Raw genomic sequence first — 13822 nt, 5'->3', positions numbered from 1 at the left:
TTTATCGACATCGATAAGAAATATGAGATGCTATTCTAATTAGGGAAATTACCAACCATAGAGTGATATTATTACATCTATAAGAGGTCATCTATCCACCGATCAATCTACAATCATGACATTTTATTCAAACAAAAATCGACCTTATTACTACTTTATTATAATCGTAATTTGTAAGGTCGTATGCTGATTGATTCCGTCGGGAGTTTACCGTGGTATTACCACGGTATTCCGTCAAGCAGCATACAACCCTACAAATAACGACCGTAGTTATGTAATAATAAAGTCGATTTTTTATTTTATCCTAAATCATGATTGACGAATGTTGGATAGATGGATTATATAATCATTCATTTCATTCGTTCACCTTTACTTTTTTGTCTTATCTTGACAAGAGAACTTGACATTGAAAAGCAAAATAAATAGCATTGAAAATTAGAACTTACTGTCCTGTTTTTAATTATTATTTGTTTATATAACATACGTTCTTCTTCAAAATGCCACATTTCAGAATCGAAACCAATGTGCCTAAAAGTAAAGTCCCGCAGGATTTCGTTTTGAAAGCTGTACCGGTGTTAGCCAAAGCACTCGGGAAACCGGAACAGGTAGGTGATTCCTGGGAAAATTTAAGCTCATAGGTTTTGCCGCTCATCATTTCCAATATTATTGGACACAACCATTGTAATTCTTCTTCCCGAGAAGTATTCCTTTATCTGAGTTAATTTCACTTGTTTAAAAGTAGCTACTTACAAAATTGTAAAGGGTCAGTGTTAATAGTATATAACTCAATAAATAATAATTAGGCATAGAAGTTGTCTTGTATGTTTCAGTACTGTGTAGTATCAGTAATACCAGATGTGCAAATGAGTTTTGGAGGGAGCACAGATCCTTGTGCAATTGCAAATCTGATGTCTATTGGAGCTCTTGGGGTGGAGCAGAATAAAAAACATGCTAAAGTATTGTTTGAGCTAGTTGAGAAAGAGCTGGGGATCCCACCTGAAAGGTAAATGGAAACTGAATTTTGTTATCTTTTATCAAAACAAGGTATGCAAATCTCAATTGTTGAGTTAGCTCATCTTTTTGTATAAATTTTCTTCTTGCAAAACAGCTTCAAATTTTTTATTTGTGGTAAAATAAATAATGTATAAGTAAATAAAAAAAAAACTGGTACATTAAGTCAAATCAAATTTAAGTTATAAATTTATGACAATAATACCTATTTTGTTCCTGAATCTCTTATAACTGCAGGAACAAAAACTCTGTTATTCTTTCGGGCTGGTTTGTTTTCATAACAATCATTGTTTTCATAACTATACATTCTGTGTTCTCTGTAACTTGCATGAACAACTTAAAAATTAGAATCTGAACTGCTTAAATGTTATGTAAAGCATGCTTATTCACTCTACTATCATATGCGCTGTACATATTTTATTGTCCACCTAATAATTTAATTTCTTACTGCTCATTTGAAAGTATACATATTGTAGTAATAACACATTTAAGTAGGATTAAATTAGTATTATGCAAACATTCGGAACAGCTATATTTTATTTTATTGTTCTAACAAATAAAATTATTGCTACCTATTAGGTAAAGAGTAAAATCAACTCTATGTATTTATGGGTTCCCATTAACTTTAGATAAAACAAAGCCATCTCCCATAAATAATTGAATTTAATAATATATATTTTTGTTTCAGAATGTACATAACATTCCAGGATGAACCCACAGGCAATGTTGGATTTAAAGGAACAACTTTCCATGCTATCTTTGGATAAATTTCAAGAGGTTTTTCATATTCTATACATATATTTCTTTATATATATGTCTCAATGATTTATGTTTGCATTTTTTGTACCTAACTAAAAAAACATTTATTTTTTATCGGCTCAGATTGTAGATTTAAGTAAATTTAATAATAATAAGAAAAAATAATGGAGAAACTAATTAAAGATATACCTACATTTGTTGTATCAGAAAAATTGTTTTTTTTTTTTTCATTAATAAGGTACCTACTTGCACAATATCGTTACGAGTATCCCTAAATACTTGAGACAACCGCAACGCAGTAAGCAAGCAGTAAGTGTCAAGTTTGTCAAGGGCTTTGACCAATAGACGCAACGAATGTTATCTACGCAGAAAAAGCCATGAAAATTTTGGCTTCCAAAAGCTTGTTTTTTTTTTTTTTTGGTTTGGTTTTCCCCGAAGGGTAAGGCAAAGGGAACTATGCCCATACAGCCATGTCTGACGTATTTTTTTTCTTGATGATTAATGAAATGATGAAAGGTGATGATGATGAAACCTAAGCCCCCACCCTCGGAGTAGACTCCTACTCCGAACCCCAAACGAATTAACTCAAAAGTCCGCATAAACTTTTGAGTTATGAAGCGGCTTCCTGACACGAAGCGAAAATAGGCAGATACACTTTGTTTATTGAATACTCCAATATAATAACACTCGCGAATGTCTTCCGGCTAACTTAATGCGATCATTAACCACAAAACACCACTTCGTATTAATTATTTAGATTATTCAATGAAGAAAGCAACTGTCCCGTTCCCGCCTCCCGCCAAAAAGCCCCCAAAAGCTTGTTTCAAACCGATACCGAATGAGACTTTCCAGACTATGTTCCCCAAACAAAACATTGTAATTTTATACCTACTGCATTAAAAACTAAACTATATATATTCAATATATTTTTAATATAGCAACTTTATCCTTAACGTCAAAAATGAATGAATGATTTTGAATAGACTGGAACGAATGAATTATATATTCATTGAATTGAAGTATTTGAAGTGGTCTTGATCAGTGAATTCTGAGTCTGTGAGTGATGTGAAATTGTGAATTTATTTTATTGAAATTCTCACGAGATATACTGTGTTTGTTTGCAAATAAAACTTTGCCTTGTTGTAGCATTATTGCGAATTGAATAAGTGATTTCTGTTTAGTGTGATAATAAATAACTAAGATGGAGGAGCGGAGCGTGGAAGACACTCCGGTGTCTCAGAGGCTCACAAATGACGATTTTCGTAAGCTGCTGATGACTCCAAGGGCTACACCGGCTGGGGGCGCCCACCCCGCGGGCTCCGTGCGGGAGGCCATGGCCAATGCTGGGTAAATACCACCAATAATACTTTCCAAACATCACCTAAACTGTACGGTTTCCAGGGTCGCTCGGGCCAATTTTTTTTGCTTAATTTTTGCCACTACTTAGTACACACATGTATACATTATTTTCATCAGAGAAGGCATAGCCAGACGTTGTCAGAAGGCAACTTGCAGCCATTCTTCACATGAGTGACTTAAGATATAAATGGGAAACTTAATTTTTGTGTCATTAGTGTATTTTTTATGTATACATATAAATATTACCTATGTTTTCAGGTCAATGCCCCCACCATCGGAGAACAAGAGTGAACTCCGTCGTAAAAAGAAATCATACTATGCCGCACTGAAGAAACAAGAGGATAATAAACTTGCGGAGTTAGCAGAGAAGTACAGAGACAGGGCCCGGGAGAGACGGGACGGACTCAATGATATAGGACCAGCAGACCCAACTAGTAATACAAGCAGTGCCTATAGGTAATATTCATTTCTTTTACTTTTACATACCTAACTATATAGCCCTTATGGAAAATGGTGCTTTGGTCATTGAATGGGATCAATACTAAACTTTAGAAAACATACATGAATGATAATGCCTGTTTTATTAATAATCTTCTTATCATGTGGGTTGTGTGGTGGATTACCAACCTCATCAAAGTAGTAACCAGGACCAACAGCTTAACGTGTCTAATAATAATATAACACTTCATTGCACTCACTTACAAGTCATTTACAGGACAACTTATACTTTGACAACTTGTGATTTAATAATGTATAATTACAGAGCGGTAGCACCTGACGTGAAGTCCGGCATGGATGCCAAAGAAAGAAGGCGGCAACTTATTCAGGTAACTAGTCTTTACTAGTCTTTTTTATACCTACTTGAAGAATGAGTGGTCATAGCTTAGCTAATTGCTCACTGGAGCTAATTGCTCATAGCTGCTGCTCATTGCTGGAGCTAATTGCTGGAGAACACATTCTACCTGAAACTTTACTCATAACAAAACTGCTCATAGTAAAAAAAAAGATACTGATTGCAGATATCACAAACATAATAAAAATATATAGTTACTTATGTGAGAAAATATAATTACATACACTCTTAAAACAAGCTTATGGTCGCATGACCAATTGCAAGTAGCATAAAATTCTAAAAAAAAAATTGAGAAAAGGACAAGCAAAGACAAACTAAAAAAGAATAGGGTTGGCAACAAAAAAAAATTGTCACCAACATAGCCTTTTAATATTTTCTTGGCTTGACATAAAATCAATTTTTTTAAAAGAACTTTTTTATAATAGTGATTATTTTAAATTTTCAGGAATCAAAATATCTTGGTGGTGACATGGAACACACTCACTTGGTGAAAGGTCTTGACTATGCCTTATTGCAAAAAGTAAGTAGATTTTGAGAAATAAATCTATGTACCTATAAAAAGCGTAGGGTCACTCACTGACTGACTGACTCACTCATCATGAAATCCCAGAAACTACAAGTGCTAGTAGTTTCAAAAATTGCATGAACATTCCTTTTAGGAAGTATGTGCTCACTAAGACGGGTTTTGGCGAAATTCAACACCTATTTTATTTTATTTATTTGCCGTAAATTCAGATACAATACTTTTTATATAATTTAATAAAGAGCAAATTCCATTATTCGGCGGTACCGTTTAGGTAGGTTTCTCTGTGTGTGTGTGTGTGTGTGTGTGTGTGTGTGTGTGTGTGTGTGTGTGTGTGTGTGCGTGCGTGCGTGCGTGCGTGCGTGTGTGTGTGTGTGTGTGTTGGCAAAGGCCTCCCCCAATCTATTCCACTCCTCTTTGCATATAGCCTTTTTAGTCCAGGTTCAAATTCAACCCCTAAGAGGGTAATAAGGGGTGGCAAAGTTTGTATGAAACTTCTGTAGTTTCAATAGTAGGGTTTCATGCGAATGAAATCGCAAGTAACAGTTGGTGTAACATAAAATAATATTAGGGTGCAGAGTGGTAAACAAGGCACTGATTTCATATTACCAGATCTTAGTAATTGATCATTACATGATGTGCCAGATCGATGAACACAAAACGTTTAACGATATGAGCAACTAAATGCATGATTTCTTCATGATATGACCAAAATGTTGGCAATCAAATCGTAAAATTAGTAACATTATCCATCGGTAGTGGCGCTGGTGTTGATTATATAGATACAAAAATAAGGACCACAGATACAGAAATGCACAACAGCCGGCCTTATTTCTCATGCAGCAATCTATGTGTGTTATAAATGTATATTTTTTTTTCAGGTGCGTTCCGAAATCCAAACTCGTGAGCAGGAACAGGAAGCAGAAATGGAGCGTTTAGTATCTGAGCCGGTCGAGCAGGTTAAGGAGAAAAAAGAGATTGTGGTACCCATGGTATGTTATTGTGGCATTATCAGTTTCAGGGTAGATTGAGCTAAGTGAGCAATTTATCTGCTTCTATTAAGTATAATAATTTGTATAGAACAAAACGGTAAACGCGCTTGGTCTGCGATTGTTGAAGTAACTTTCGCAAAGGCCGGTCATAGGATGGGTGACCACAAAAAAAAAGTTCATCTTGAGCTCATCCGTGCTTCGGAAGGCACGTTAAGCCGTTGGTCCCGGCTGCATTAGCAGTCGTTAATAACCATCAATCCCGCGTGACGGTTTAAGGCCCGATCTCCCTATCCATCCATAGAGAAGGCCCGTGCCCCAGCATTGGGGACATTAATGGGCTGATGATGATGAATTTGTATAGATACATTGCTACCTGTATTGCTTCTGTTTGTTTTGATTAGAATAATAATGGGTGGATGATGTGTTGTGCCTGGGTGTAATTACAAGGGTCATCATTTTATACCCAAAAACAAAGGTAACAAGATGCATATGTCTGTTATACATGAAATTAGAAGGTTAAACGAAAGCAATGCAATACAGCGCCACTTATATATTTGACGACCTCCGTGGTCCAGTGGTTGAGCGTTGGGCTCACAATCCGGAGTTCCTGGGTTCGATTCCCGGTGGGGACATATCGCAAAAATTACTTTGTGGTCCCTAGTTTGGTTAGGACATTACAGCCTGATCCCCTGATTGTCCGAATGTAAGATGATTCGTGCTTCGGAAGGCACGTTAAGCCGTTGGTCCCGGTTACTACTTACTGCTGTAAGTAAGTAGTCGTTACATGAGCCATGTCAGGGGCCTTTGGCGGTTCAATAGTGACCCTGACACCAGGTTGTTACTCCACTTCACAATCCACACGATTGTGATTACAACCACAATGTGACGTAAAATCATCACAAGATAATAAAAAAGTGATAGGTAAAAAACGGTGATCTGCCGTGTCGCGTCAAACTGCGTACGGTCACGGCTACTGATATGTACCTACACTTTGAAACCATGTCACATTAACTTTTTTGACAAATTAAACCGTAAGTCTCATTAAAAGTCAAATATGATAGTGGGACAGGGTTCTAAAGTGGGTACATGATATTGCTTACGACTGTACTCCGGATAGGTAAGAAAATGTTGTAGGAAAACAAATTGAATACATTTTCATGGTTTTCAGGAAGAAGAAATACAATTCAAGACAGATATGGGCAGGAATATTTACAACCTCATAATGGAACAGAAGTAAGTAGATTGAATATCGTTGACATAAAAAAATACAGCCTGATAAAATATCAGACTTATTATTAAGTTTTTCTTGATTAAAATTCATAAATAAGTTAAATAGAAAAAAAAGAAAATGTTTTTCGTTAGATTTGTCTTTACTTTGTAATTTGAATTTCATAATTTATCTTGAGGAGCTCGGTGGCGCAGCGGTTAACGCGCTCTGTCTGCTATTGTTGAAGTTAAGCAACTTTCGCAAAGGCCGGTCATAGGATGGGTGACCACAAAAAAAAAAGTTTTCATCTCGAACTCCTCCGTGCTTCAGAAGGCACGTGAAGCCGTTGGTCCCGGCTGCATTAGCACTGGGCCCGCGTGGTGGTATAAGGCCCGATCTCCCTATCCATCCATAGGGAAGGCCCGTGCCCCAGCAGTGGGGACGTTAATGGGCTGGTGATGATGATGATGAATTTATCTTGAATCTAGTACACGACCCAATTAGTGCCGTCCTTCACTTACAGTACGTGCAAGAAAGAGATGAAGCTAGATTTAGTCGTGTAAAATGAAGTTGTAGTTGTCCGAATCTTCTATTTTTTTTTCGAGGAACAAGAAAGTAGTGCGCAACGAGATGTTCGCGGCGGGCCGCATGGCGTACGTGGTGGAGTTAGACGAGGAAGGCACGATAGACAGCGATATCCCGACGACGCTGACGCGCAGCAAGGCGGATGTACCGGAACCCGACGAGCGCAGCTCCGCCGCCAGCGCCAACGACGCCATCCTCGACAAACTGACGCAAATCTTCTCTTACTTGCGACACGGCCGCCATCGGAAGCTCAAGAAGACCAAAGTGGGTCTTTTCGATTCTTGTGAGGGTTGCAAGTTGGATTACCAACCTGGGGGGGGTGTTTGGTTTGCAATGGCCACATCAAAGCAATTCATCTATGAAAGCAATATAGGCTAGTTTCCAACTAGTCAAATCAGTTACTTTTTACTAAACGTCAAAACACGAAATTACTATGGAATTTGTATGAAAAAGCACTCTGTGACGTCATAGAAAAACGTGACAAAATGTCGGACTTATTATTACGTTTTTCTTGATTAAAATTCATAAATAAGTTTAATAGAAAAAAGAAAATGTTTTTCGTTAGTTTTAGATGTGTCTTTATTTAGTAATCAGAATTTCATAATTTATCTTGAACCTAGTACACGACCCAATTGCAATTTGACATTTGCGCATATAAAAGTAAGTGCGCAATGCTAACAAAATGTCAAAAAGCAATGTTGCTTTCTTAGGTGAATTGCTTCGATGTGGCCATTTTAACCCCCCTTATCAACCGTGTCAGGGCTGTTATTGTGCCGCCAATAACAATGAATGAGTCAGTGGCCCCGATTCCTGCAGACACCGCCTAATTTTATTTTAGGTTATATCCGTCATTTTCGTATCCGTCGAAAAGGAAAGGGACGGATGATTCACAGCTCTTAATTTTAGGAAGAATGAGTAAATTAATGTGTCGGGTTATTGACTGACGTAAAATTTTTAGACGGTTGGTTTAGATTTGTGCTTAAAATTGACGTGTGTTCCATAAATTTTATGCTTGTCGATTACCCGTCCCTTTCCTTTTCGGCGGATAAGAAAAGGACAGATATAACTTAAAATAAAATTAGATGGTATTTACAGGAATTAGCACCAGTGTATACTTTATAATATTTATCATAATATCCATTTTAGGACTGCAAACCCAAGTGTAGCCATAAACAACTTTGCCTGTGGGACCTTGTGGATGTAAAATTTAATGATTTACTTGTTCTTCTCATTGTGTGAGGTGGATTACCAACCTCATCAACCCTCAGGATTACTAAGCCAAAGGCCTCTGATCAGTAAGTAGTAACCGGGACCAATGACTTAACTATAAACAACGGCCAATCAAAACGCTTCTAGTGACACCTCATTGGTCAAATTCTGATAAGTGGTTTAGAAGGGAACAAGACGAACATACATAAATAGCAATTTTTACAGAAGCGATTGCCTGTCTGACCTTAGATTGGGATTAGGTTAGGTCACATACCTCCGAAATTTTTTCGGAATTAATGTGGGTTTCCTCGCGATTTTTTTTTTCACGTGATAATCATTTATGATCCAAATATAAATTTGAAAACAAATTCGACAATCATTGGTTTAGGCCTTTGAACCCGACCTGCGTACTCTAAGTGAGAGGCAAGCGTTCTACCAAGCTACCACGGCTACATACAAAACTAATGTACGGTCACGAGCATTAATATGTATACACTTTGGTACCATGTCACATTAACTTTTTGACAAATTGAACTGTAAGTCTCACTAAATGTCAAATATGTTAGTGCGACAGAGTCTTAAAGTGGGTACATTATATTGCTCATGACTGTACGAGTGTATATTCTACAGGATAAGGCAGAAAAGGGCCGGAATGACGACTCGATTTACGGTGAGATCGGTGACTACGTGCCTGGTGACAGACGCGCCGACCGCCGCGACGACCGCCCGCGCTCCGGCTACTTCGACAAACCCATCGACACTGAGAAGGAAGAGGGTAAGTAAAAAAAAAACCGCTGCGCCACCGAGCTCCTCACATAGGACATAGTACCTAATTAAACTTTATTCTATGATCATTTCGACAAACATCTGTCTTGCTTTTTTGTAATTGGTTAGTGGAAATTTGATATGATGTTGTCTTTTTTTTGTGTGTGTGGCGCCCTTTTATAATAAACTATTTCTATTCTATTCTATGACCTTAACAATTGACTTCTATGACTTTATTCTATGACAAAACTTTATTTCTTACAGGTCCGGGCCCTCTACCGCGGCGCCAAGCATCTAGTACAACGGAGGACAGAGACAAACGTTCAGCGGCGCTGCTCTCACGTTTGGCTGCCGAGCCGGAGGGGTATGCGGAGTGCTACCCCGGCCTCAGGGAGATGGATGACGCCATAGATGACTCTGATGATGAGGTCGACTACACTAAGATGGATGCTGGCAATAAGAAGGGGCCTATTGGTAAGATGTCAAAGGCTTGATGATGATGATGATGGATGGATGATAAAGGAGACTGGTCACGGCCTATACAAAATTAACCCAGGCCCGGCGCGAATGAAATTTATCATAATTTTAGTAAAATTAGGTAAAGTAAATCTAAAAAGTCCGCATCGCTGAAATATTTGGCGAACATACTGAATTTGCCTAGTGTTTTTGTAAAGGCGCAAAATTTTATTTTTAATTTTTTCGTTTTTTTTTTGTTTTTTTTTTTTGAGCCAATGACCAGACTTTTAATATCATCTGCATTTAAGTGTTTGTTCTGTCTGAGTGGGTTCGAATCCCGGTAGGACATATCACAAAAATCACTTTGTGATCCCTATAGTTCCGTTCACTCTTTATCCGTCTCTTTCCTTTTCAACGGATAAGAAAACGGCAACAGCCTCCGTGATCTAGTGGTTAGAGCGTTAGGCTCATGATCTGGAGGTCCGGGTTCGATTCCCGATGGGGACATTGTCGAAATCACTTTGTGAGACTGTCCTTTGTTTGGTAAGGACTTTTCAGACTTGAATCACCTGATTGTCCGAAAAAGTAAGATGATTCCGTGCTTCGGAGGGCACGTTAAGCCGTTGGTCCCGGCTATTAGCCGTAAAAACACCTCCACCAACCCGCAGTGGAGCAGCCTGGTGGAGTATGCTCCATACACCCTCCGGTTGATTGAGGGGAGGCCTGTGCCCAGCAGTGTGACGTATATAGGCTGTTTATGTAAGAAAACGACGGGTATAACTTAAAATAAAATTAGGTGTCTGCAAGAATCGGGGCCAATATTTATTTTAGTAGAACACTAAATTTTATTTTTACTTTTCTAAGGTCGCTGGGACTTCGACACCCAGGAGGAGTACTCAGCGTACATGAGTAGCAAGGAGGCTCTACCGAAAGCCGCCTTCCAATACGGTGTGAAAACGCAGGACGGCCGCAAGACAAGGAAAACGAAAGATAAGAGCGAGAAAGCTGAACTCGATAGGGAGTGGCAACAGGTAATGTGCAACTTCAGTATTTTAAATGATTTATTCGATTCGATTTTTGATTTATCGAGACACGCGGCAGCGTGTCAAGCCAAGTTCAAGAAACAGAACTGGCGAGCCGCAGGCGAGATCTAAATGGGTGCCAAGTTAAATGGTCAGTCCTGAAATTTATTTATAAGTAACAGTATAACATATCATATCTTCTTATAACATAAGATAATGTATTGTAGCCTAAGGTCTGTCTTGGCTAGTTTTCATATATGAATTATAATAGCCTTCGCAAGTTCTAAACCTACAAGTATTTGTCGGTTCTTATTTTATAATTCCGAAAATTTAGATTGTTGATAGAAACTAGGGATCGAACATAATAATTCGTTGGTAGGTTTATAAAAAACTAGCAAAGACAGACCTTAGGCTACAATACATTATCTTATGTTACAAGAAGATTTGATATATTATACTGTTACTTATAAATAAATTTCAGGACTGACCATTGAACTTGGCACCCATTTAGATCTCACTTATTTTGTCGTTGAAGTCAACAACCAAGGCATTTATCATAATATTAAACTTGGCTCTCATTTCACATTTATGTTTTTGATTGGATTTATTTAACAAAGCCTATACAACGGTGGCAGACCCAAAGTTAAACCTCTGTTCCAGGTGGAACTGTCCAAACATTATCCATGATCCAAACATGACTTCTTCTAACTTATGAAAAAAATACAAAATTAATACTAAAGCCGTTTAAAATCAGAATTGTAAATAAAAATAAAATCACTCTGTCCTAAGACACTTACTACGGCATACGGTCACGAGCATTAATCACTTTGGTACCATGTCACATTAACTTTTTTGACAAATTGAACTGTAAGTCTCGCTAAATGTCAAATATGTTAGTGCGACAGAGTCCTAAAGTGGGTACATTATATTGCTCATGACTGTACCTATAAATAAGTAATATAATTTCTGAACATCACAATCGAATAGCTCCCTATCTTTTTAAAATTGTACCTTGACTTTAAAATGTACTGCAAATTGTATTTTAATTTGTTACAGATCCAGAATATAATACAAAAACGCAAAGCGCCACAGAATTCGAATACTGATGAGCCTGGGTTTAAGACACCAAAGTACTGAAGATATATCGTGTTGTATACATTGATTCTTTTACTATTCATAAAATATAAACATGAAATATTATATTATGTCAATTTCTATCTGTAAACAAGCACTCTTTCCAAACGAATTTTTTCCGAGTGTGAACGCCTGCACATAATATAAACAAGTCGCAATTGTGATTGCTCTTACAAATTTATCAGGCGTAGCTTCGTACACTTTTAAAATGCTATATTTGCCACGATTCCTACAGACACCTCTTAATTTTATTTTAAGTTATACCCGTCATTTTCTTATCCTCCGAAAAGGAAAGCGACGGATGATTAACAACTGTTCATTTTAAAACGAATGAATAACCGGGGCGAATAAAATAGGCATCTTTCTGATATGCAACCCATTTTGGTTTTGACGTGTGCTGTCAACTTAATTCTGTCGAGTTATTGGCCAGTATAACATTTTAAATTTCAGCCTAAAATTAACGTGCGTTCCATAAATTTTATGCTTGTCGATTACCCGTCCCTTTCCTTTTCGGCGGATAAGAAAATGACACCAACTCTCAATGCCGAACCCAGCAAGCAATCAGCCATTCTGTCTGTTTATGTAAAATAAGTATATTGTTTCGCCGTCCGAGAGACCTCAGCCAGGTCTTGATTTGCCTTGGCTTACCTGGAAGTCTCTAGACTTCGGACTCAGGTGGGCCGAAGTAAGGACAATTTGTTCAGGTGGGGTTTCTCGGATGGCTCGGACGTAAAGTGCAAATGCGGCACTGTTCCCCAAACGATGGAACATCTTACATCGTGTCCTGCGTGCCTGAACACCTGCTTGCAGGAGGATCTGATGAGCGCTGCAGATAGCGCCATACTTGTTGCCAAGTTTTGGGCCGATACTATTTAGTTTGCCATCGACACGATAAAAAAAAGAGTATATTTTGTGTTAGTTCCCAAAATGCTAGATTAAAATAATTTGACTATCGATATTACTCAATACATCCATACATACATAAACTCACGCCCGTAATCCCTAATGGGGTGGGAAGAGCCACAAGTTATCAAAGACAACTTGCAGCCACTGTTGATACGATGTCGTAAGCTGGATATGATAAACCTTATGGTGATAAGGGATCAGCCTATCGGCTATAACATTAGTCCATCATGTTAGAGGACACAATCCCTCTGTCGGATTTTACGACATGCCCGGGAAGACAAGCAGCTGAACGTGTTCTATGTTTTTCATTTGCTCCCAGAACAGCATAGAAGCAATGCAATATTACTCAATGCTATTATTATAGTCAACAACATAACATAAACTCATGACTCACAATCAGGGTAGTCAGAGGTACTTCCAACGCATGGTGAACTGAGTACCCACACATCAGGGCTTTCTTTTCGACCAACGTGTTAGATGGTGAGCCGTATCGTATTATAGTCAAAATAATACAGTAAATAATTCGTAGGCGATGTTATGTACATATTGATTTTTTACAATAAAACTAAGGTTGAAATAAAAATTGGTTGTTTTTTTTTTAAGATACTCAGAAAAGCTTGCAATGTACTTACTACTTATGCTCATTTGAAGCTTAATTGGATTAATCAACTTACACCACCAACCCGCATTGGAGCAGCGTGGCGGAGTATGCTCCATACCCCCTCCGCTTGATTGAGGGGAGACCTGTGCCCTGTAGTGGGACTTATATAGGCTGTTTATGTATTAAACTTACTACTTATGCGCAAGCCGTAGTAGCTCAGTTGTAAGAACGCTTGGCTGTTCATTGTGAGGTCGAAGTTCGAATCCCAGGACAGGCCTAAACCAATGATTTTAAAATTTGTTTTCGTATTCACATCACACGTATGAATTCATTCATGTAGGTACCTTTAAATTGACATCTCTGCTATTATATAATATAAAATTTTGAATGTAATATTAAGTATTTAAATAACAAGCCACTTTGTATACCTACTAACAGGC

At 37.9% G+C, this 13822-nt stretch overlaps 2 protein-coding genes across 2 annotated transcripts; both read left to right on the top strand.

Moving 5' to 3' along the window:
* Positions 1-380: 380 nt before the first annotated feature.
* Positions 381-1840, top strand: LOC126376080 (macrophage migration inhibitory factor-like). Its single transcript, XM_050023249.1, has 3 exons — positions 381-605; positions 831-1003; positions 1700-1840. Exons 1-3 carry the CDS (start codon positions 498-500, stop codon positions 1776-1778), a joined length of 360 nt encoding a protein of 119 aa, XP_049879206.1. The 5' UTR covers positions 381-497; the 3' UTR covers positions 1779-1840.
* A 957-nt stretch (positions 1841-2797) lies between these two features.
* LOC126376008 (protein Red) lies at positions 2798-11941 on the top strand. The gene is made up of 11 exons (XM_050023158.1): positions 2798-3117; positions 3388-3585; positions 3893-3956; positions 4428-4502; positions 5387-5497; positions 6666-6730; positions 7310-7553; positions 9129-9273; positions 9528-9737; positions 10584-10750; positions 11798-11941. Exons 1-11 carry the CDS (start codon positions 2972-2974, stop codon positions 11876-11878), a joined length of 1506 nt encoding a protein of 501 aa, XP_049879115.1. The 5' UTR covers positions 2798-2971; the 3' UTR covers positions 11879-11941.
* Positions 11942-13822: the final 1881 nt, after the last annotated feature.

The sequence above is a fragment of the Pectinophora gossypiella genome, chromosome 20 (genome assembly GCF_024362695.1).
Source record: "Pectinophora gossypiella chromosome 20, ilPecGoss1.1, whole genome shotgun sequence".
Taxonomy (NCBI): Eukaryota; Metazoa; Arthropoda; class Insecta; order Lepidoptera; family Gelechiidae; genus Pectinophora; species Pectinophora gossypiella.
This window is presented reverse-complemented; position numbering and strand designations above follow the sequence as displayed.